Source organism: Orycteropus afer, unplaced genomic scaffold (genome assembly GCF_000298275.1).
Source record: "Orycteropus afer afer isolate SDZICR_OR568_19922 unplaced genomic scaffold, OryAfe1.0 scaffold00020, whole genome shotgun sequence".
NCBI lineage: Eukaryota > Metazoa > Chordata > Mammalia > Tubulidentata > Orycteropodidae > Orycteropus > Orycteropus afer.
Window position 1 is genome coordinate 10548942 of NW_006921607.1, and position 24932 is coordinate 10573873.

At 41.9% G+C, this 24932-nt stretch overlaps 1 protein-coding gene across 1 annotated transcript in view; it reads right to left on the bottom strand.

Annotated features, from left to right (window-relative positions):
* The window catches only part of NCOA6 (nuclear receptor coactivator 6), a 52937-nt gene that overhangs the window by 534 nt on the left and 27471 nt on the right, over positions 1-24932 (bottom strand). Inside the window, exons 7-12 of the mRNA XM_007934732.2 lie at positions 23475-24588; positions 17690-17811; positions 11252-14245; positions 8408-8476; positions 5257-5293; positions 1115-1263 (exon numbers count right to left, since the gene is read on the bottom strand). Of these exons, the coding sequence (XP_007932923.1) occupies positions 1115-1263; positions 5257-5293; positions 8408-8476; positions 11252-14245; positions 17690-17811; positions 23475-24588 (4485 nt within the window). The remainder of the gene's footprint in view (positions 1-1114; positions 1264-5256; positions 5294-8407; positions 8477-11251; positions 14246-17689; positions 17812-23474; positions 24589-24932) is intronic.

Below are 24932 nucleotides of genomic sequence, written 5' to 3' on the forward strand. Positions count from 1 at the left end.
AACAACAGCAGAGGGCCTGATGGGTAGATGACGGTGTTACTCACTGAGACAGAGCAACAACAGCAGAGGGCCTGATGGGTAGATGATGGTGTTACTCACTGAGATATAGGGGAACAACAGCAGAGGGCCTGACTTGGGGTAAAAATCACAAGTTTGGCTTCAGATATGTTGAGGCTGAGGTCTTGTGGAAGCTTTTATATTCAGCTGTCTAAGATCTCTACAGGTCTGTACTAAAAGTCCAAATTTATGAATTATCTGTGACAGAAGAGGGGCATGAATGAAATGACTTAGGGAGAAAATATAAGTTGAAGAAGAAGACAACTCAGGATCAAAGTTTGAAGAAAGTTAACATCTAAAGGCCAGGTACAGAGATTGAGAAGGAATAGCTAGAGAGGTTTCTGGGTCACAGAAGCCAAAGGAGGATTTAGTTCAAAAAGGAGGTAACAGTCAACAGAGAAGAAAAAACTGATAGTGTAAGGTTCTTGAGAAGATCAGGGAAGATGGGATAAAAAGCATAGGCGGAAGAATTGGCCTTGGACTTGAAAGGTTGGCAGTTCAAACCCACCCAGAGACCTTTTGGAAGATAGGCCTGGCAACCTGCTTCCAGAAGTCACAGAAAACCCTATGAAGCAGATCTACTATGTACACACAGGGACATCATGAGTCAGAATCAACTCAATGGCAACAAACAACAACAAAAACAGTGAGGTGTTGAGGCAGTTCTATCCTCTCCATGAAAAGGTGAAAATTTTGCCAAAAGGGAGGGGAGAGAGTAGGGGCTGAAGGTTTAAGAGGAGTAGAGTGGGAGAGAGTTGACCACGGGAACATAAAAAGATGGTTGGGCCATGTTAAGAAACTGTCTGAAATACGTGATCATGAATTTAGAGGGAATCATTCTGCCCTGTTATGTTCTGTTTTCTAACAGTGCTTGCTGCTCTGTGGACACATAGAAAACATACAGTTAAATGAACTAACAAATAAGGATAAAATAAGTAACTGAAGTCAAAGTAACTTGACAAATTGAAGGAACAGAAGCAAAGATGCTAATGAGATAAGGATCCCAATTCCTCTTAATGACCCATAAACAGCACCCTCACCCTGTCCCACTGCTAACCTTTAGTAGAGCCGGAGGCTGAAGCAGGCCGAGAGGACCGTTTACGATGTCCATTTTCCATACTTTCAGAAGCCACGGGTGGCTCTTCAGTTCGGGAGTTTCTTCGGCTTGGGGCTTTGGATTTTTCAACTATCTCTTTGGGCTCACTGCTGACAAGGAGAAGCACAAGTTTCCAAGGAGGTGAGGGAATCAAGTAACACACAAAAAAAGGGCTCTTCAGATACAGTTTCATTCATCAGGCAGGAGAAAGCCCACAGAAAGAGAATACTCCCCTCCCCACCTCAGGCATTCTGGGGAGAAAATTCCCCACTCTACCCCGGGACAGTGAGTATAACTACCTTCTGTATTGCTGAGAATTTAAAAGTTTGTCTAGCCTTTTACACTAGTAAAAATAAAATACTAAAGCACAGTGCTGGTGAAATAGTGGAAAAACAGGTAAAAGACAAAGAACTTGGAACAAAACTGCCAAACTTCCTTACTCATTTTCTCAAGCCTTTTTTAAAAATGAAAAGATTTTGAATTTTATAATTTTTTAGAGTCTTGAAAGGATGTTTAAGATGTTTGAAAAAAAAAAAATTGATACTCAAAATAGCATCTACAATCTAGGAAATTACTAATATATACAGTATTGGCATTTACTGTGAGTCTGGTACAGCCAGATAATGGTACATGTCAAGTAACATTACGGGAAGAATATTCACAGGAATATATTCATATACTGATTGCCCCCATCCCATCCTCCGTTTTGAGTATGCAAAGATTTAAAATTGTTAATGTTCAGGGTTACTGAGGGTACAGGGAGTAAGACACTTTCATCCAATCCTAGTGGAATGTAAATACATGCAACTCAGTGCTTCTCAACAGGGGGTAATTATGTCTCCTTCTGGGCATTTGGCAATGTCTAGAGACATCTTTTTTACTGTCACGATTGAGGGGGGCTCTACTGGAGTTTAGTAGGTAGAGACTAGGAATGCCACCAAATATCCTAATGAATAAAAAAGCTGCTCCAAAATGTCAGTGATGCTGAGGTTGAGAAACACTGGTGTAACCCTCTTACTCGGTAATTCCATTTCAAGGTGCCTGAGGAAACAAATCTTATTACAGAGTCTTAATTACAAGGATAGAGTCATATTTTATTTGTACCGTGAAAACAGAAGACCTAACAATAGTACACTAGTTAACTAAATCGTGGCATACAGTATGCAAAAAAAAAAAAAACCACCAAAAACTAAACTCACTGCCATCAAGTAGATTCCGACTCACAGCAACCCTTTTTGGGTTTCCAAGGCGGTAAATCTTTACGGAAGTAGATTGACCAGTCTTCCTTCCGTGGAGTGGCTGGTGGGTTTGAAGCGCCAACCTTCTGGTTAGCAGTCAAATGCCTTAGGCACTACGCCACCAGAGCTCCTTATGCAGTCATGAAAACTCATGTTGCAGAAAAAACTGTTCACGATGCATTATTAAATGGGAAGGGAGAAGTTAACAATGGTATAAACAGTAAAATTCCATTTTCATTATAATATATAATAAGTATATATTTAACCATATATGAATGTAAGGATGTGAGAGATATATTAAATGTGACACTCTATCTACATCATGTACACACACTCTGAGAAGAGGACTGGAAAAAGATGAACTAAAATATACATTGTGGATACTGCTGAATTATAGTCTACGGGTGAGTTATTTTCTTCTCTGAATTTCAAGTTTTAATTAATAAACTTTTTACTACTTTTCTGGTTCAAAAAATCATTAGGAATAAAAAAGAAGCTGATTAAATTTGGTTGCAAGGCATGGAACCAAAATAATGGGAGAGGAAAAACAACACTGGTCAAAAGGACACCTCTTCTGGGAAGTATTCCATGACCTCACTCCCCAGCTGGAGTTCTTTCTTCTATCCTTTGGTTCACAATCTGTACCTGGCATTCTAGAGCACTCATCAGACAGTACAGCATTTTCTACTTTAATGTCTTGTGTCTTCTACTAGATTATGAGCTCCTTCAGGGCACAAGCCATGGTCTGACAACTATCAAGTATCCCTACTCCTCCATCATCCATTTCTGCTGGAGGATCCTTCCACAATGTTTGGGAATTTGGCCACTCTGTTCACTACCCCAGCTTTATGGATAACAGCTGACCCACACCAACTGCAAGGCAAATCAAGAAGTGAGGCTGGACTGGAATTACAAGTCAGAGGGATTTACACTTCTCCTTAGGAGTGGTGAGGATGTCTTTCTGGCTGGGAGCCCAGAAAATTGTCAAAGCCTCTGAGGGAGGAAGATTCCTATTGGAGGTGCCTCTTTCTCCAGGCCAAACAAAAGCCACAGCAATATATTCCTGGCGTTTATATGCCAATGTTCAAGAACCTCTGGAAACAAATACCCAGAGGGGATGTTTGGTCTGGTTAGCTTCTTCCTCTAGCCACATAGTTGGTATACGCTTGAAAAACACAAATGAATTCAAATACTAGCTCAACACAAACACCGCCAAATAGGCTGAGTGGAGTAGTAGAAAGAGCAATGAATATGAAGTCAGAATAACAGAGGTCAAGTCTTAACCATGCATTTATTGGCCATGATATTTAACTCTCACTAAAGCTTCAGATGCTTGATCTATATAAATGCCCATTTTGTCTGCTGCAATATAGAGAGGTTAAGAGTGAGGGCTCTGGAGTCAGAAGGCCTGTCCTTGAATCCCATCTTTAGCATTTACTGAATCTGTGACTTTGGGCAATTTAGTTAACATCTCTGGGCCTGAGATTCCTTACCTGTAAAACAGAAATTACTTTCCTAAAAAAATTCAAAGCCATTGAGTCAATTCCGACTCATAGCAGCCCTCACTGGGTTTCTGAGCTGGTAAATCTTTACAGAAGTAGTTTGCCCTATCTTCCTTCCACAGACCTGCCAACCATCTGGTTAGTGGTCCAATGCCTTAGGCATTATGCCACTAGAGCACTTTCCTAATAGATCCTGTGAAATCTAAATGGGATAATACAACAACAGAGGTCATAGCTCAAGGTGTGGCAAGGAAAAGCAACATTCAAATAAATGTTGACTATTATTACCACCTTAAGGGTTGATAATGAGGATTAAACAAAAAAATGATTGTGAAGGTGTTTTATAAACTAAGCTGACAATGTTGTTCTTGTTGCCACCGTGTGATTCTGACTCCTGGTGGCTCCGTGTGTGCAGAGTAGATGTGCTCCACAGGGTTCTCAAGACTGTGACCTTTTGGAAGCAGATTGCCAGGCCTGTCTTCTGAGGTGCCCTGGGTGGGTTCGAATGGCCAACCTTTCAGCTGGCAGTCGAACACTGAACTATATGCACCACTCAGGGGACTCCTAAGTTGATATACAAATATGAAAAATTCTTAAAAACGTTATCTAGTGCATTCCTACAGTAAAAATGGAATGACTCTTGGAAAACCATACTCCTCCTCTACATGGGGCTGATGAGGCTAAAGCCATAGCTGCACTTCATTCTGTTAGATTATGTGGGGGCAAAACAGTGTAACAGAAAGAGCACAGGTTTTAGGGTCCGACCCTGCCCTCTGGCTTTCACTCTTTTGCCTTGGCTCATTTATAAATGGGGATGAAACAGCTATATTTCAGGAGGTAGTTACAAGGACTATTACCAATGACAGTGGTAACACCAAAATTCACACCAAACCCACTGCCATCAAGTTGATTCTGATGCATAGTGACCCTATGGAACACGGTTTCCAAGGCTGTAATAGAAGCAGACCGCCTCATCTTTCTCCCACAGAGTGGCTGGTGGATTCAAACTGCTGACCTTTTGGTTAGCAGCTGAATGCCTTAACCACTGCACCATAAAAGCTCCTATTTATTGAGCAGTTATTATTTACTCACTGTGGTGAGAGCTGAACATGTCATCTTACTCAGTTTTCAAAACAACCATAAAAGGTAGAAATTTACCCATCAAGTTTTATTAAGAGAAATATTACTTCTGAAGGGTTAGGACTCATGATAGCTCCGTACTGTAGCAGGAAAAACAGATTAGTGAAAGAGTGAAGGAAAAGGCCAAGGTAAGGAGAGGTTTAAAAGCTGAGAAAGCTGATATCCATCTGTCAAAGAGGCTTACACTGTATGCATGCTGAGTATGCAGAAATGATCATCTTACCTTTGCCCAGAGACTATGGCAGCATTTGCCTCAAGTTCTGTAAAAAATACAAGGGACAAAAATGAAATGTGGAAGCTGCTGATGTATATGTCCACAGAGAGAAGCTAGGTGTCTACAAGAATTCTGATGTCCTATTCAGGCTGAAGTGTCTCAGTGCCCAGGACTCTTAACCCTCCACGGTATAGACAGAGTTGGCATGGACACAACTTGGTTTGTCTGCGGCACAAGACATTTGGTCTATTTTTATTTCTACTCCACACTGTGCAATAATCTTGTTTGGGTCAATAGGACTAAACTCACACTGCCTAGATCACATTTTACCCAGCTGCAAGGTCCTAAGAAGAGTTGATGGTTTTGAATTGTGTTGGTGAAGAACACTGAAGGTACCATGGACTGCCAAAAGAACAAACAAATCTGTCCTGGAAGATGTGCAGCTGGAATGCTACTTTGAAGTGAGAATGGCCAGACATCGTCTCACCTGCTTTGGTCATGTGGTCAGAAGGGACCATTCCCTGGAGAAGGATATCATGCTTGGTAAAGTGCAGGTTCAGAGAAAAAGGGGAAGGCCCTCAATGAGATGAAGTGACACAGTGGTGCCATGAGGGGTTCAAATACAGCAAGGTCTGTAAGGACAATGCACAACTAGGTAGTGCTTCATTCTGTTGCACACAGAGTCACTATGGGTTGGCGCTGACTCAATGCACCTAACAACCTCAACTAGGTTAGTAAAATAAGCCTCTTCCTCTCAAGTGGAGAGGCAGTTTTCATTCTTAAAATATTTCCATGCTTTTGACACTTTTTTTTTAAGACCATAATCTTCAAATAGGTCTTGAACATCTATAAAGGATGTATTCTACTCCTAACCTCTCTGAATTTTAGAGGGAAGCCTGCTTTGCTTCGAGGTATTCTCTATAGACCTAATTCTGTTCCTTTCTTCCTCAACCTCCTAGCAATGCCCTCCAAGAAAGGAAAAACTCAATGATTTGTCTAGCGGGCTTCTGTATAAAAGAGCACTCTCTGGGTTTCCTAGGCACTTCTTTCTCAGCACCAGCAGAAAAATCTCTCTTCCTCCATCATAAGCCTTTAGACAGTTCCATCTATTAAAAAAGGCCCTCCATGATGCACCAGATAGCAGAGATCTCTCCTGCCTTGGTCTCCCACTACCCATACCCTTCCCCCGCCTCAGGGCACCCAGCACCTCATACTCATTGTTAAGACTGTTCATGTCTAACTCATCCTACTAATTACATGGTAACCTCCCATGCAGAAGGCAGTGAAGTCAGAGGGCCTGGGTTCAAATTTTGACCTCATTGCTTATTATTGCCATGTGACCTTGGGCAAACTGCCTGACTTCTCTGTGCTCAATGCCTCACCTGAAAATGGGGATTACCTCTTTACTGACTTCAAAATTAAAAATATTAATTAAATAATGTATATAAAAATTTTAGTACAGTACCTGACATTCATTAATCACTCAATATTAGCTGTTATTTTTGCTATGATAATCATGTTGATGCACCCTTTCACATGAGGAGGCTAGACCACTCTGCCTTCAGTGCAAGATGCTGGCAAAAAAGAATCCTTGCTTCTCATTTGCTGTTTAGCAACTAGTATCTAACCCACATCATCTGGGAACCCCTTCACAAGAAGCAGGTACCAACCCATTGAGTCTCTGCTACCTTGCTGGATAGGCTGGAGCATACAAGCTCAGGGTACGTGTGCTAAACATGAATATGGCTCAAGTCGGAAGAGTGATAACCTTGATTAGTGTGCTCTTTGGAAACAAGACAAAATTCAGAGTTTTTGAGCATTTAACACTTCATTGCTAGTTCACATAAGGAAACATCAAAGAGGTTTGGCAAAGGTAATTAGTGGCTCTGTGGGTATTTCAAGGAGATTTATTCAACCCAGACTCTTAAAAGGAACAAGATTCTTTGATCAATTACTCTGAAAGGAAGACACATGATATGGTACAGTGCATTTTCTGAAGGAAAGAACTGGAACAGGAAATGGGATTCCCTTCCCCTTTTTAGCAACTCCTTTTCTCACCAAAAATGATTTTCACTACCTATCCCACTTCTTGAAATAATCTGTTCTGTCACATCCCTTCCAAATGTCCAGCATAAGCCAGGCATCATGTAATTGGTTAGCAAAAAAGGAAACTATGTGGATGCCATATTTTTTGCTCACACATTCTTTTCAGAGCCTGGTTTTCCTCAGAGAGTATACAGTATAAAGTCTTCTCCAGCACACAGGATGTAGCATCCTGAAGCAGGGTAGACAATAATCACAAGCCATACCTTACTGTTCCTGGCTTAGATTCACAAAATTAAACATGGTTGCACTGGTGCTTTTTCTTACTAATTTTGTTAAGTATGTGAATTGTACTTTCAATGACATTCTAACTTACTTGTGGGAAGCAATCATACCCCCTCAATGACCTACAGTGACAAAAAGCAAGGCAAGACCAAACTGTATCCTATCTATTATATTTTTCTGCATTAGCCGTCTGATCTATGAACACAGAACAGTGAGCACTGCTACTGCCATAAAGAACCCCATGCATTCAGATCTGACCCAGCATCATGTAACAGTATTTGTCAGGTTACCAAGACTCCTTCCAGATATACCATCCCCAGGGCTACTTACAGTATTTTGGGAGAAGCTCAATGCCATCCAGAGATGTCGGCAGTGACTTTGACTCCCTAGGGAAATGGCTTTCTTACTGAACAAGCCTCCATGGCTGTCATGATAATGCAACTACTATCTCAGTGCATTAATATCTGCCACTCCAGTGAGTTACCATATGCCAGCCAGTTAGCTGCCAGCCATGGGTGCCAGGGCCATGGAACAGGGAAAACTGCAATTGAAACTGCCCATGGTTGGGTGGCAAACAGGCAACAGGCAACAGGCACTGAGATGCCTTTCTTGGGTTCTCTGGCTGACACCAGGAGCGCTTAAGAGAGTAAGCTGGTTGGGGAGAAACAACCTCAAATAGTATTGTACAAGCTCTGCCACTCAACCGAGGTTGGCTCTGAAGCTGGTAGTTCCAGTCACCTCTTGGTATGAGAACACATGACATGAGGACAGCAGCAGTTCCTTTACATGGAACCTATTCTACTCCAAGAAGTTTTCCCAAAATGCATCTTACCTGGTCGAGCAATAGACCCCTGCAGTGCTGTGGCTGGAGTTTCCTTTGAGATTAAACTCTGTGAAGAGGCTAGGGCAAAAAAAAAAAACCAACAACAAAAAAAAACACAAGCCTTTTACTTTCTACTTTCTTTTCTAAATAGAATACATAAACTAATTCAAGGGCTAGGTAACTGCTGAAACACACATTTTTTAAAATGAAGGGCAATTCTTTAAGTTGGGCTTGAAATTACATTTCAAAATCTAATTTTAAAATTAAGTAATGTAACAATTAACAAAAACTAACACTTAGGGGTATTGATACATGTACAAATATCAGAGGAGATGGCCATGAGGACAACAGCACCCTTATTTTTTGCTTACTGGTGTCAAGTTCTGCCCAACACTCTAAAAAGCACAAAAGCACACCTTAGTACGCAGCCCAAATCACTTTCAGAAGAATGGCTACACCATTCACCTGACTCTTCTACAGCACCTAAGCAAGAGTGATTGACATAAAGCAGGTATTCAATTCATACTTAATAAACCAATTTGATAGGATTGATTTATCTAACAAATAGTTACCAAGAGCTTATTAGGGGCAAGGCACTGTGCCAGGCACTGTTGTCCTCTTTGCCCATCAGGAACTCAGTCTAGTATTAAAGAAAAGATATATACATGTGGTACACTGGAGTGCACTGTGAAGGCACAAAAAGGAGAGACTGTGTGCAATCCTACAGGAGTCCAAAGGAAGAGCAATTCTAGATTGAGAAATCTGAAGGTACATTAATGGGAGAAACATCAGAATTGGGCTTTGAAGGACAGAGAGAACTTAGGCCCTTGAAGAGGAATGGAGCTGAATACACAATGTACTCCCAGAACTTCACCTTCATGGATTATAGGGTAAAGATTAAGAAAACGGCACAGGTATGCCACAGTCACTCAAGAGCACGTCCTCCCATGTCGACATTTCAGTCTAGCTAAATCTGCATCTCAAATAAACTGCAACAGTAAAGCAGTCAATAATGCATTTATGTGAAGAATTTATTTTGGACATATATTTTACATCTTAAAATATATCTTAACTTCTACTTTTAACTTTAGTAATGGTTTCTCACATTTTCAAGGTGAAAGCACAGAAGCCTTATGAAAAAGAATGGAAACACGCATTATAAGGAAAATGGGCAGCTTTAACTAAAATTGAGAATTTTCCAACTCCTGGTTTCATCTCCTCAAGACCCATATATTTTTCTAGTATTACATATGATCCAGATTAAAGTATTTTCCAATCACTTTACCATTAATTCTCTTGTTACCTGAGGGAAAAGTTCCCCAAGAAGAAATAGACATAGCAACATTTAACAGCAGAGAATATATTTAAGTCACACCAGGTTTCTTTTTAATTCTTAGGGTTCACCTGTATCTCTAGCCCTGAGTTGAGGAGGCAGAGAGGAGAAGGGGAATTAACCTTCCCAGAACTCTGTATGCTGGCTACTTTACCTAAATTCTCTCATTCAATTCTTGTATCAATTCTGGAAGGGGGAATTACCATGTTACAGTTGAAATACAGAGCTAAAAAGAAGTTAAGGAACTTATCCACCTGTACTTTGTAACCAGTGTGGCTAGAATTTGAAGTCTGACCTTACGCTGAAGCTTGTGTTCTCCTTACCCTTCCTGAGTGCTTAGAACTCAGTGGTGGGCACTTGAAGCTTTGCACCACTGAGGCCTCATAGGAGGAGCACACGTGAGAGGGAGGGAGGGGACGTCTAAAGACACCCTATACTTCCATCACTGTTGTTGTTGTTGTTATGTGCCAAGTCAGACCTGACTCACAGAGAACCCTCCTTGGGTTTCTGAGGCGGTATCACTACGGAAGTAGATTGCCCAATCTTCCTTTCGAGGAGTGGCTGGTAGGTTTGAACTGCTTCTGGTTAGCAGTCAAATGCCTTAGACACTATGCCACCAGAGCTCCTACACTTCCATCACTAGTCCACCTTAACTGAACACAGGAAATAACCTGAATACATGAATGGAAAGGATCAATTTACAAAGAGATTGCATTTATTGAATAATTACTATGCTTCAGGTCCTGTGCTAAGCATGTTACATGCACTATCCCTCACAGAATTCTTACAACTACTACTGTCCCTGTATTACACAGGAGGAACTGAAGTTTAGAGGGGTCAAGTAACTTGCCCAAGCCCATACAGTTGGTAAATGTTGGTGCTGTGACACCAACCCAAGCCTATATGACTCTTAACCACTCTGTTCCTCCTGTGTGTATTATCATGAAACCTGGCTTTCTGGGAAGCTCTCTGATGGGGTAGCCCAGACAGAAAGACAATGATCCCTGGGATAGTGTACAATAACGACGGGTGTATGAGAACTCTGTTTTGAAACAGTTGAGAATAAGTCTCTGTCATGGCAAGGAGAACCTGCAGAGGCTGCTATTCACATGTAAGGGAGAGTGTCATACTGGAGGGTCACAGTATAGACTCTGAAGAAATTTACAAACTTCTGTGAACTTTGCTTTTCATCCATAGGATAGGGTTAAGACTACATGACATGACTGGCATGAAGATAGGAGATAATGTATGTAAAAATGTTTCCTTGTAAACTGAAAAACTTTTATTGTACAAATGAAAGGTGTATCATCATCTTAGGAGCTAAGAGAACCCTGCTAATGAATGTCAACTTAATATGGCATTGGGAAGTGAATCCTCCAATGCATTACCAATAAATAAAACTACCACTATCATTTAACCCATTCTTCTTCCTCAAAGTAGAAAAGGAGTCATGCTCTCTCTTGTATAGGTCATCAACAAACTCTGACACGAGGAGAAGATGCCAGTTCTCAAGTACATACCTATGCTGGGTAGAAGCTCTGGATGGGATCCCACCTTCTCCTCCACTAGGCCACCCGCAAGTGGCTCAGATGCTATGCCACCATGATTGTTTTTTGTGGTCGGCGCCGTGGAGATGAGCTCAGAGGGTACCAGAGTGGTTACCATTGAACGTACACTGGTGGGGAGAGCACCGCCTGGTAAGCTGGGTCCTGCTGAGGCGGAGCCCGGGCCTACAGGGCTAGAGGTCATTTTTAGCAGAGTGGGTGCTGGGGGTGTTGGGGTTTTACTGTCCAGCTCTGTGGATAACTGGTCTGTTCCCATGAGCCCTGGAGCTGTAGTCTCTAGCCCTTGGCCTTCAGTCTCTCCATCTGCACCATATTGCTCTTCCCCTTTCTCAAGAGAGCCCGTGACTTTCTTACATGCCTTGGTCAGTAAAATCTGGCCAATTTTGTCCACCTTTCCTTTGCCCTTACTAGATGAGACTGGGCTTCGCCGGTTGCCAGAGGAGCCTGGACTATTGGTCAAAAGGGGAGAAACCATTGTGGATGACTGTGAGGAGGGCAGAGTGCTCTGATCTGCTGAGGTGCTCACCTGAGGACTAGCCTCATCTGGATTCAATTCTTTCACTTGCTGGATGGGGAGATGAGGAGGGACAACTGGAGTAGTTGTACAAGGGGGAGAAGGAAGCTGAACAGGGGTGGCTCGTGAGTTAAGGACCAAGGATCGACCTGTCTGTATGTTAGGAGCAGGGCTATTGGAGGGCGCATTAGGTGGTACAGGGGCAGAAGAAAACTTTATGTTCTGAGGTATGTGTAAAGGGCCAACGACTGCGACAGAGGGAGGCATCAAGCCAGAGGTGGTTGTCAGTGGAGCTGCGGGAATTGTGCTTGGCTGTGATCCTTTCATAACCTGAATTATTGAAGATGAGTTGATAAAGACAGGTGTTATGAACTGAGGCCGGGCATTAGACTGAGCAGCTGACTGTCCCTCAGAAACCATGACCTTGCTACCCACATTGGGCATTGTGACGACTGTTGACATTAACGCAGACTGCAAATGGGTTGGCAGAGCTGCTGATGTGTTAGCTGAAGTTGTGATGGGATTGGAAGTTACAAAAACAGTTATCTGGTTTGGGGGCAAGGGAGCAGAAATGGAGGAAGAGCTGACAGGTCTTGACATGACTGGAGGGATGCTTGGTGCAACATTAGAACTGACCTCACTCAATTCTGGATGCACCTGGGTCGAACACGGCTCATTACTATGAGGTAAATTTAGGGAATTAGAGGGTTCTTTAGAAGAAGACGGATCCTGCAGTGTGGGAATGACAGAAACTTTTTTGAGGTCCTCCCCAGAAACTACTGGATGTGTTACTTCCAGATCTGTAAGCCCAGGGGGTTTAATGGTCACATTAGGAGCTCCAGAGTTGTCAAGAAGTTGACTTAATGATGTTGGTGCTTCCCTCATAGCAGGAGACACCACATTTTTGTTCTCTTCGACACTGGGAAGTTTGTTAGGATCCGAAGGTTGTCCATCCTTTTTGGACTGATCTTCAGGGACAACCATTTTAACTTCTTGGGCAGGGACTGCTTTTAGCTCAATATTTACCTGTTCCTTCCTACCCTGGGAATTCTGGCAATCGCTGTCCTGAGGCACATTCAAGCTCTCCTTCTTATCCTCGAGAACACCCCCAACTGCAGCCACAGGCATGGTGGGATTCTGAGGATTCAGCCCGCTGTTGTTAGGAAAACTCCCAGGTCCAGGGGGATTGGCCAAAGGAGTGGGACTGACCAATACATTCCTCGGCAACTCCACATTCTGCAACAGAGCTGCGTTTGTTTGAGAGGTCAAAGTAAGTTTAGGGGCTTTTGAATTTTGCCTCCCAGGACTTGGGGTAGTTTTCCTACTGGACCCAGGACTAGACCTGCGACTGTTGCTTGGACTTGCCCGTTTTGTTCCTCCAGAGTTAGACTGCTTTCCAGAATTCACCACCACAGAATCTAACTTGTGAGTTTGGGGGGCAGCAAAATTGGAAGGATTATTCATGGTTAGATTTGAAGGTGCTTGCCCAATGGCCTTCAAAGTTGTTGGGTTTAGGCCCTGTTGATCAAAGCCCCTGTTTAAATTTGGCCTAGGAGGTAAAGGAATATTAATCTGTGGGGGGAAGAGTCCTGCTATGGAGGCATTGAGTCTTTCTGGTGACAGACTGATCTCTGAAGGTTCTGTGCTGGGAGGGCGGTTGTTGGGAGTCTGAGGATAATAGGGTCTGGGGCTGGCTCTGTTTGGTGTTTTAGGCCTAGATGTCTGCGTTGGAGCAGCCACATTTGGAAAGTGGTGGCCGTGAGTGCTGGGCAGGGAATTTACAGGAGGTTGCTGGGGAGTTGCACCTTGAGTTGCTGAAAGGGGTGATGGTCCAGGTTTTGGCCCTGCCATCATTAACTGATTCTGGGAAACTACTAAATGTGAAGGCATGTTATTTGGGCCTCCTGAGACAGATGGTACTTCACTGCCACTCGCTTCAGGAAGCGAGGACACCTCTCCCAGTGGTGAGCTGGAAGGATTCTGTGGGTTCTCCTGGTATATCATTTTCCTTGAATTGCTTCCCAAAGGAGTATTCACAGGCATTGGCATCCTTTGCTTATCAGGTGATGGCGGCACGGAGGCAGGTCCTTGCAGACTGACCATGACAGGCACGCTGCCACTCTGCTGCATGGGCATTCTCTGGGAGTCTGGGTTCAGGGGGCCTCTTGGGGGATGGACACTTTGGGAGACTGGAAGCCTAACGGATTTGGGATCCTGTTGCATCATGAGCATCATCATCATGTGTTGCTGCTGCTGCTGCTGCTGCTGCTGCTGCTGCTGCTGGGACTGTGGCTGAGTGGGAGGTGGCTGCTGCTGCGGCGGCAGTTGTGGCTGTGGCTGCTGCTGTGGCGGCTGTGGCGGGGGTGCCACATGCTGCATGAGCTGAGGAGGCATCTGCTGAAGTGGCCTCTGTTCAACTGGTTGAGAAGCATAACCTAAAACAAGCCCCCAAAATCAGGGAAGTTAGATATTCAGCATGAAAAGCTTTGCAACCTTTAGAGTAGAGCCAAGCAATACTCCTCTAGGCTGCACAGACCGTGCACAAACAGCTCAGGCATGCCCCTTCTGGAGGGGCAGCCCCTCTCTATCCTACGTAAGCAAAGGGGCACGCTGCTCAGAGAAGCAAAAAGCAAAGCAACAAGAACCTGGAGCTCCTCAAGTGTTCAGGGCCTAGGAATGAGGCATTACCGCTCTAAGACTGATAGATACACTGTGCTATGCGTTGAAAACGGCCAAGTCTACAAGGGCCGAAATGTCAGATGAAACAAACAAACAAAATCCATCAACAGCAAGTAGCTGACCACCCAGCACTGTGGTCTCATGTAGACATAATATTTCACTGGACCTGTGAAATGATGTGAAGCAATTAGGATTCACTTTTTTTTTTTTTTTTTTTAAAAGAGCTGGTTTTGCTGAAAATGCCAGCATTGTAGGGAGCCTTTTTATTCTTTCAACAGACGTAAAATATAAAACTCTAGGATTCACTTCCTAAAGAAAGGGATTTAAAATTAATCCACTGGATCCACACACTATGCTGCATCCCTCAGGCTCAATCCTTTGGAAGAACCCAACTGAATTAAACTACTTCTCCGATGGAAGTCAGCTTAACAAACAGGAGGTGCTAGTAGAAGTTGGAGGACAAATTTGAAAAAAAAGAAAAAAGGTGGCCCTGGAGTTTCTATGAGTATCCACCAATTATATAAAAAGTATCTATTTCCATTTACTTTCTGACATGCAAAGTTCTATTTAGAGAAGTGCTTTCTATGAATTCACAATAGGAGAGTAAGGAAGCCAGAGCACAGCCCTCAGGAATAAAAAACAATTTCTGAGGAAAGAACCCTGTGGGACAATGCCTTACAGATTCACAGAAGGCAAGATTTCCAACGAATCTCTTGTGTAAAGGTTTTACTTGGCGTTTTAGAACCAAAACCTTACACAATCAGCAGAAATGATAGAAAAATCATCAAATTAAACCAAGACTAATGGTAGTTAAGTGGGAAAAAGCAGGCATATGGCAGGGATACAATTTCACAAACTAGATTTACTCCATCGTTGCAGGAAAAGTCCATTAGGAAGGCTTTAAGGAGGCACAGGAGTAAGAACAGTTGGTTCTGGCAGTCTGAAGAAATGCTGGCTCAAGATTTCCACAGAGCAGCTACCAAATGCTGCTCTGACCCACAGAATTATTTGCTTAATAGCTAATTAATATCTTCCGGCCAAAGATTTCCATGGCACCACAAAGTGAAATGTTCAGAATCCAGTTTTGAAGGTTTTAAAACATTTTTAAATCCCTTTCTGTTCTAGGTTCAAGTAACTTCTCTAGGTTTAACTATCAGCTACATAGCCAGAGTGGGTTTTTATTTTCCACATCTAATCTGGGGTTCCCTATGATGTCGGGGCTATGTCACAGATCCTTGTGTTTGTAAAATCAGCCCACCAGATAGTACATTAAAAAGCAAAGAGGACAGCATAGATATTACAGCAGCCTCTTGAAAATAACAGTTAAGGGCAAGGCTGCTATAAAGGGTGCATAAGTTGGAGGCAGCGGTCCAGAGGATACTAGCAATGACAGATTGGGGTTGACATGACAGAAAAGCAGAGAAGGAAAGCCAGGATACATGGAATGCCCATAACATAGTCAAAACAAATGTACTAATGAAAGCATGCAAACTGACACATGATTTCACGGGCCAAGAAGGTAGTAAAGAAGTGAGGAGGCTGGTCTAAGAGAGCTGGAGTACTGTTCACAGTGTCAAGCTGGCAAAGCAGATGCCCTGTCTAAAGCCATTTAAATTCAGACTTTTAAGATGGCATGATAATTCAAACACATTGCAGGCTGAATTCAGCCTGCTGGTCCCCAGTTTGCAATATGCAGAAAGGAGGCAAAAACAAAGGTCTTTGAATGTTTGTGAGGACCCCTGGGATATATACAACAGAAGAGTTCAGATTTGTCTTTGGGAAGAAGGTACCTCCCTGCTCATAATAGCTTTTGGATATACCCACCAAAGACTGGTGACCTCCCAGCCTCATTTGTGCTGCTGCAACTCACTGATGGGAAGTGTGGCTGTGCCTAAGTCATTTGTAAGAAATAACACAAGTATTGACATTATGAGTCACTTTTAAAATACATGAATTAAAGATAGATTAAAATTTATTCCTAAAATAATGTCATTCTTATATGCCAAAAAGGAAGCTGAGTAACTAGTGACGATGAAGAAAAACAATCTTTCGTATACATAGGAGAGTGGCCTAAGTATGAAGGACTTGCCTGTTTTCCTACTGTGTTATAGGGGAATGAGGTTACAAACCATTGCTCAGGCCAAGATGACTGCAAGATCCCAAGTGTGTTCAAGTTTCTTAGGCCAGCAATAGCATGTGTTTCTATAGAGAAGATCGAGGGTTTTAGGGGCTTACTAGGTTTCTAAATTTAAGAATAAACTTTTTGGTTGGCATAGTAAAATGCAGGTACAGAGATTATGGCAGCTGGTCTTGGTTCTATGATATCTGAATTGGAATTAATGAATTTTAGGTGCTTTTCCTTTTTAGCATAATGTTCAAACATTTAGATGGTAACTTTTAAAATAATATTACAAAGCGAGGTACAACACATGAGGCTTCAACAATGTCAAACCCAAAGACATCAAGCTGATTGGGACTCACAGCGATCCTACTGGACAGACAGAACTGCTCCACACGGTCCATGAAGCAGACTGCCACATCTTTCGCCTGTGGAGTGGCTGGTGGTTTCCAATCACTGACCTTTCGGTTAGCAGCTGAGCACTTAACCACTGCACCACAAGGGCTCCTTTCAACAACAGTGGTACTATTTATCATTAAGCTGGGTGATAGGTACATGGATGTCTACTGATTATTCTTTGTATTTTTTGTGTATGTTTTAAAGATTCATAATAAAATTTCAATAAACAAAGATAATCTTGTTTTAAATTTTGACAGTTCCCTTCTCTGTGAAAGCTCCAGTAGAAAAGGATGCAGGAAAAGCAGGCAAGCAGAATTAAGAGTGAAAAACATCTTTCCATTAAATCTTACTCCATTTTGTTGCCAACTAGAACCTTGATATTGACAAGAATAAAGAGGCACTTCACATTTCAGTTGACTGTATGAGGACTTAAAATTACCAAGGACAATTTGAGCAGAATATACATATACACATACATAAATATAAATACTTCAGAGGTTATATTTGAAATTTTACTTAATACCAAATCAAAGCTTCCAAAAGTACAATACACATTAAATTGCTACAGTACCCTAGTTAGCAAACAAAATATGGTTGTTTCCTTGAAGCTATGTGATGTAATGCTATGTAAATGTTATGTAAATGATGACAAGTGTATCATCTTTAGCTAACATTTTATCACCTGGTGGCCGGTTTGAAAATTCTGGCAGTTTAGGGCCTGAGTTCTCCAAGTTAATTCCTTGTTCTCCAGGCAATGATTGTTGATCAGGCTCTTCCAGACCAGCTGGGCGAGTATCTGGGGTGCTACAAAACCAGTAACATATTTGAGAGTAAGTTGTATAGTATATACACAAAACTAGTTTAACCCCTCCCTCATTTCTGAAAAATTAAAATGTTTGCATTATTATCCTTCCCATTATTTATATCTCTCTTGTCTAAAGAGAACATTCAATATTTGGCATAAAATACTCTAGTAATTTTATTAAATGTTAAAACCCACTCAAATCTAATAGCATGGTTATTTACTCAGATTTCTGATAGAATGATTTTCATGTAATCATGCACCCCTTGTATGCTTTAAGACCTGATCATAATTTGGGACTATCAACATAATAAAGTACACTTCCTGTGAAACATCATCTAAGTACAGCTATAAAGTTCAATCAGGGAGTCCAGATTGTTTCCTTTTTGTAGCTATTACAATGGTGACGCCAATAAATCAAAAACACCTTACAAGAGGTTGTCGGTTGGCTGATGGAAACATTATTCAGACAACAAAGGAAGGAAGGAGAATAACAGAACAAAGATAATTAACTTGGCTGCACAAATAGTATTTGCACACATACCCATTGGCTTTGGGATGCCTTCTTATTGACCTGAATGTAGCTTAGAATCTTTAGTGCATAAGCGGGGAGGGGGAGAGGGTTGGAGGGAATTCATGCTAGATAGTGAAGAAAACTATCTACTAGTATGCACATTCCCAAAGAATTACAGAATTCTCACATTCCATATTTTGTATGTAATTTCACTCCTAGCTGCACATTTCTTTTCCTACTTTTAGTTTCCCTTTGCCCTGATCTTGGTCACCTTCTTTTATACAGTACTTTATTACATTTATTCTGTGTAGTTCTATAAGCCACCTGAAATCCATTTCAAAAGCCACTGGCACATGAAACTTCAGAGACTGAAGCAGGTCCTCAGTGCATCCAGATCTCTATACCAATTTGCTCTCATTATGACTTCTCTCTCCTGTCAAATTACAGGCAAGTGTTCTGTGGCATTCTTTACTTTAAAATAACTGAACTGCTAAAAAAATTTCCTATCTCATCCAGCCCTCTCATGTATGGATGAGAAAACAAAGGTCCGGAGAGGTGCGAGAGGTCCCACAGTGAGCTAGTGGTAGAGCTGGGAACAGGTGCTCTTCCTATTAAACCAATATCTCCCTTTCTGAGGACCCTGATACTATATATGGCCCTTTTCACAATTTGTAGACCCAATAAGCAACCAACCTGTCTCAGGGCTGGTTAAGACAACAAAAATGCATACTAATGGCAATTAAATAACTTTGCAGTTTTACTCCCAGATAGTGGAAGGAATAAAATAGTGATTCCCACAAGGTGACAGCAGTAAAGGATTTAACTGAGAGTCATCAGAAAATTTAGATAATTAATTTCTGAATTCAGGAAAACATAGTAAGATTCAAGCAGCAGCAAGTGAGCATATTAGAGAACAACCAAAGAAATGCAAGAAGGTGGGAGAAAAGTATGCCCACTCCTCACTTATCAACGTGGTTAGGTTCCAAAGACCAGGCTGCTATGCAAAAATTGGTGTTATGAGAAAATGGAGGATAACTACTTCATCACATAACTGCCAAACACCACTGAGAATATGGCCCAGGTAAGCTGACACATAACCTTAACCATCACAGTCAGTTACTCCTGCCTCGTATTACGGCATTTGTTACTGCCAGATGTACGCCATTAATGCACAAAATAGTTAGATTTTTTACTACTGTTGTAAAAGCAAATCATCAGATAATGAGTGAAGAGCAGGTGTAGTTATTTGTGTCTTTAACATTTTTGTTGTTAGGTGCCATCGAATGGGCTCTGACTCACAGCGACCCTCCATACAAAAGAACCAAACACTGCCTGGTTCTGCGTCACCCTCACAACGCTTGCCATGCTTGAGCCTACTGTTGCAGCCAGACACTGAATCAATCTATCTTGTTGAGGACCTTCCCCTTTTTCACTGATCCTCTACCCAGAATGACAGCTTTCTCCAGAAACTGGAGTATGAGAGATGAAGATGGATGAGAGATAAGTCTGGCCATTCTCACTTCTAAAGAACATTTGAGCTGCACTTCCTCCAAGACAGATTTGTTTGTTCTTCTACTAGTTCAAGGTAACTTCAATATTCTCTGCCAATACCACAATTCAAAAGCATCAATTCTTCTGCAGTCTTCCTTATCCACTGTCCAGCTCCCACAGGCATATGAAGCTATTGAAAATACCATGGCTTGAGTCAGGCACAACTTAGTTTTCAAAGGGACATCACTGCTCTTAAATGCTCTAAAGAGGTCTCTTGCAGTAGATTTGCCCAGTGCAATACATCATTTGATTTCTTGACTGCTGCTTCTATTGGTGTTGATTGTGGATCCAAGTTAAATTAAATCCCTGACAACTTCAATCTTTTCTCCATTTATCATAATGTTGCTTATTGGTCTAGTTGTGAGGCTCTTTGTTTTCTTTATGTTGAGGTGTAACTCATACTGCAGTCTGTAGTCTTTGATCTTCATCAGTAAGAGCTTCAAGTATTCTTCACTTTCAGCAAGCAAGGTTTTATCATCTGCATATCACAGGATGTAAATTAAGTCTTCCTCTGATTCCAATGTCAGTGTTCCTCTGCATATAATCCAGCTTCTCTGATTATGTGCTCAGCATACAGATTGAGTAAGTATGGTGAAAGGGTACAACCCTGATGCACACCTTTCCTGATTTTAAACCATGCAGTATTTCCTTGTTCTAACTACTGCCTCTTGGTTTATGTAAAGGTTCCTTAATGAACACAATTAAATGTTCTGGAATTCCCATTCTTAGCAGTGTTATCATCCATAATTTGTTATGATCCACATAGTCATATGCCATTGCATAGTCAGTAAAACATCTGGTATTCTTTGCTTTCAGCCCAGACCCATCTGGCATCAGCAATTATATCCCTCATTCCATGTCCTCTTCTGAATTTGCCTTGCACTTCTGGAAGTTTCTTGTCAATGTACTGCTGCAACCATTTTTGAATTATCTTCAGCAAAATTTTACTTGCAGATGATATTAATGATAAAGTTTGATAATTTCCACATTCTGTTCAATCACCTTTCTCACCTTTCTTTGGAATGGGCACAAATATGGATCTCTTCCCATCCATTGCCCAGGTAGCTGTGTTCCAAATTTCTTGGCATAAACAAGTAAGTACCTCTACTGCTGTATCCATTTGTTGAAACATCTCAATGGGTATCCCATCAATTCCTGGAACCTTTTTTTTTTTTTTTTTTTTCCTTTAAGCCTGGACTTCTTCCCTCAATACCATTGGTTCTTGATCATATGCTCCCTCCTGAAATGGCTGAATATCAACCAATTCTTTTTGGTACAGTGACTGTGTATTCCTTCTATTTTGTTTTGATGCTTCCTGCCATACAATTGATGCTTCCAATATTTTGCCATACAATCTTTCAGTATTTTAACTCAAGGCTTGCACTTCATTTCAGTTCTTTCAGCTTGAAAAATGCCGAGCATATTCTTCCCCTTTGATTTTCCATCTCCAGGTCTTTGCACATTTCACTGTAATACTTTGTCTTCTCAAGCTGTTCTTTGAAATCTTCTGTTCAGATCTTTTATGTCATCATTTTTCATTTGCTTTAGCTACTCTCCATTCAAAAGCAAGTTTCAGAGTTGCTTCTGACATCTATTTTGGTCTTTCCTTCCTTTTTAATGACATTTTGTATGTTTTTGATGTCATCCCACAAATCATCTGGCCTTTGGCTGATGCTCAGTGTGTCAAATCTATCCTTCACATGGTCTCTAAATTCAGGTGGGATATACTTAAGGTCATATTTTGGCTTTTGTGGACTTGTTTTAATTCAGCTTCAACTTAAATTTTCATATGAGCAACTGATGGTCTGATCTACAGTCAGCCTCTGGCCTTGTTCTGACTGACGATATTGAGCTTCTCCTTTGCCTCTTTCCACAGATGCAGTCGATTTGATTCCTGGGTATTACACCTGGTGAGGGCCTGTGTAGTTGTCACTTATGTTGTTTAAAAAAGGTATTTGCAACGAACAGTTGTTGGTCGTGCAATATTCTGTCATGTAATCTCCAGCATCATTTCTAACATTTAAGCTAATTTAAATAAAACTCCCCTATTTTCTATAGCTGCAGCAATTTATTTCAATTAACCTGTTTTACATCATTAGTCACTATTCTCTGTTAATCAATGTCTATGAATTCAGTTTTATGATTAAAGACAGAAAAGCTGAAACAATATTCCTTCTGGAAACATTTCGGCAAGGCAAAAATTATTATTTAAATTAATACGCAGCTTCAGGAAACAAAGTATAATGTTAACTGCCCTACCTGTTTCGATCTTGCAAAAGAACTCACCTGGAGGACCTTTACTGAAAGGGTAAGTGATTTAAAAGGTCCAGTCATGTTAGTTTGGCGTTTTAAGTTTCTAGGGATGATAAAGAGCCTTTAAAGGAAAGACACCTGTGCAAAGAAAAACTTCTACTTGAGAGAAGCAGGGGGTCACCCTAAGCAATTTTCATCTTAAAAACACACTTGACCTCTATGGTTCCCCAACAGCCATTAATTCTAAGCCTAAATTCTAGGGCCTAGAGGAACTGCAGTGTGGTAACACTGGCTTTTTTTTTTTTAATTTTTTTTTGTTGTGATTTAGGTGAAAGTTTACACAGCAAATTCATTTTCCATACAGCAGGTCACATACACTTTGTCTCATGGCATTGACTGCAGTTTCCCACAATGCAACAGCTCCCTTCCCACTTCCTCCCCATAGTTACCTCTTCCCTGTGTCCTTCCCTCCATGCATTCTGGCCCCCTGAGCTGTCTCCCTGTGCATACACAGCCGTTCTGGTCTCCCATGATTGATCTCTCCAAAGAGTGTTATCTACCTAACGTAAATGATCACCTCATACGTAACATTGGCTTTTTTAAGGCTCTGGGTGCCATAATCCTCTGAAACTTCAGACTTAAGACACGTATTAGTCAAATGCAGTCTATGAACTTTGCTTAAATCCTTATTTGAGCAAACTGTGAAATATATTTATAATTTAAGACAATCAAGGAAATTTGAGGATAGTAGGGAAGTACAATAAAACTTGCAAAAACTGGAACCTGTGTAAGGTGGAAACTTGTCAGAAAGAAAACTGAAATATTTTCCACAAATAAAGAGCAACAGAAAAGTTGTAAGACTGTAGGCATCCTGTTAAAGGGCAGAAAACTTGCAAGACCTGGAAAAACATTGAGTTATGGCTCTCACAGGCTTCACAGTATTAGTCTGTCTACCAAACACCAAACCAAACTCACTGCCATGGAGTCGATTTCGACTCATAAGCAACCCCTCCTTGGGTTCCAAGGCGGTATCTCTATGGAAGTAGATTGTCCAGTCTTCCTTCCGAGGAGTGGTTGGTGAGTTTGAACCGCCAGCCTTCTGGTTAGCAGTCAAATGCCTTAGGCACTACACCACCTATTTACAAAGTGAATTTGCTTTAAAATAAGCAAGAGAGTAGTGGGGGAGAGCACAGATGAAGGCAAGATAGGCTATGAACTGATAACTGTTGAAGCAGGGGGATTTCATTATATTATTCTTATTTTATATATGTTTCAAATTTGCCATCAAAAACGTTGTTCACACAGAAACAAATGAATAAGATTTGAGGCAAAACTTTCACAACCTACTTTAGATCTTGCTGACTATTTTTCTTCTTCCGAGGGGGTTTCTTCTTCTTCGGTTTATTTGCGTTGGTATTATTCTGCTTATTATTTACCCCAAAATGGCCTGCAGAGATGTCACTTTGCAGTAAGTTGACCAGCAATGGGCTTGTTAGCGTGACATCCTTATTGACTGGGAAGCCTGGATTCTGACCACAAGACATCTGATTTCCATTGGGTGCTCCACTGAAAGGTGCATTGAAAGGCATCCCGTGGCCTGAGAAGTGGTTTCCCGAGGCACTGTTTCCCTGCATGGCCTGCACATGGGGGGGAACCATGTTGTTTTGTTGCATGCTGACATCAGGCATCATCTGAGACAAGCTGACATCATTATTTGCTGTGGCAGCAGGATCACCATGCTGCTGGGCCATGTGTGGGCTCGGTCCTGGTGGCCGTAGGACCTGCCCCTGAATCCCCATAACCTGAGATGGACTACTGTTCACAGGTGCTTGCTGGGGCAGCATCTGTCCTGACATCTGTCCCGTAAACTGCACCATATTTCCTTGCATGTTTGGAGTTGGTCCCCTCATTATCTGTGCTGGTCCCGGCATGACACTGGATTGGTTCTGAGTGCTAAACTGCTGCTTATTCCCCTGCATCTGATTGGTCATGATCTGCTCTATCATTGGGTTCTGTTGGAGCAAAACTTGCCCCTGAGGCCCCATCATCTGGTTATGTGGTGCCATCATTTGTGGGCCCTGCTGGGGAAGCATTTGCTTGGGTGGGGTCATCCTTTGGGGCGAGGGCCCAAGATTTTGGCTCTGAGGATTCACCATCATCTGGCCCGGTGGCATAAGCTGGGCCCTCGATAGGATCATGGGGTTCTGAGGGTTCAAAGTTCCTTGCTGTTGGACTATCTGGCCCTGGGGGGGCACGATCTGCTGGTGCATGCCCATCAGCTGAGATGGTGCCTGTTGGGGCTGGCCTTGCATGTTGCCCAGGTTCACCTGAGGAACCCCAGAACCACCAGCCTGTTGGTTGTTCATGTTGCCATGAATTCCCATGAGGCTAGGCTGAATCATATTTGGTGGCCCATGGGACACCTGCATCTGGCTTTGAGGAGGACCGGATCCTTGACCACCTAAAAAAAAAAAAAAAGTAGTTTCAGAAAGAAATATTGGTCTTTTATTTGGCATTAAGAGAGCTGAATTACCTTAATTAGAAAGCCAGCCACCACTCTTATCTCCACTGACCAAGACAGACTAACATGCTGTGCTCGCATGCTTTCTATGGATCTCTGAACTGTGCCTAACCATCCACCTTCTCAATGACCATGCAATAAAGAAGGGGACACAGTTTATTTACTCCTATTTAATAAATTAAAAATAACATTTTCACAGATCAATAAAGTTTATTGTCTTTCAGACTAAAAAAAGGGAAAAGAAGCATTTTATTGTTTAATAATGACTTGCAGCTACTACCTCA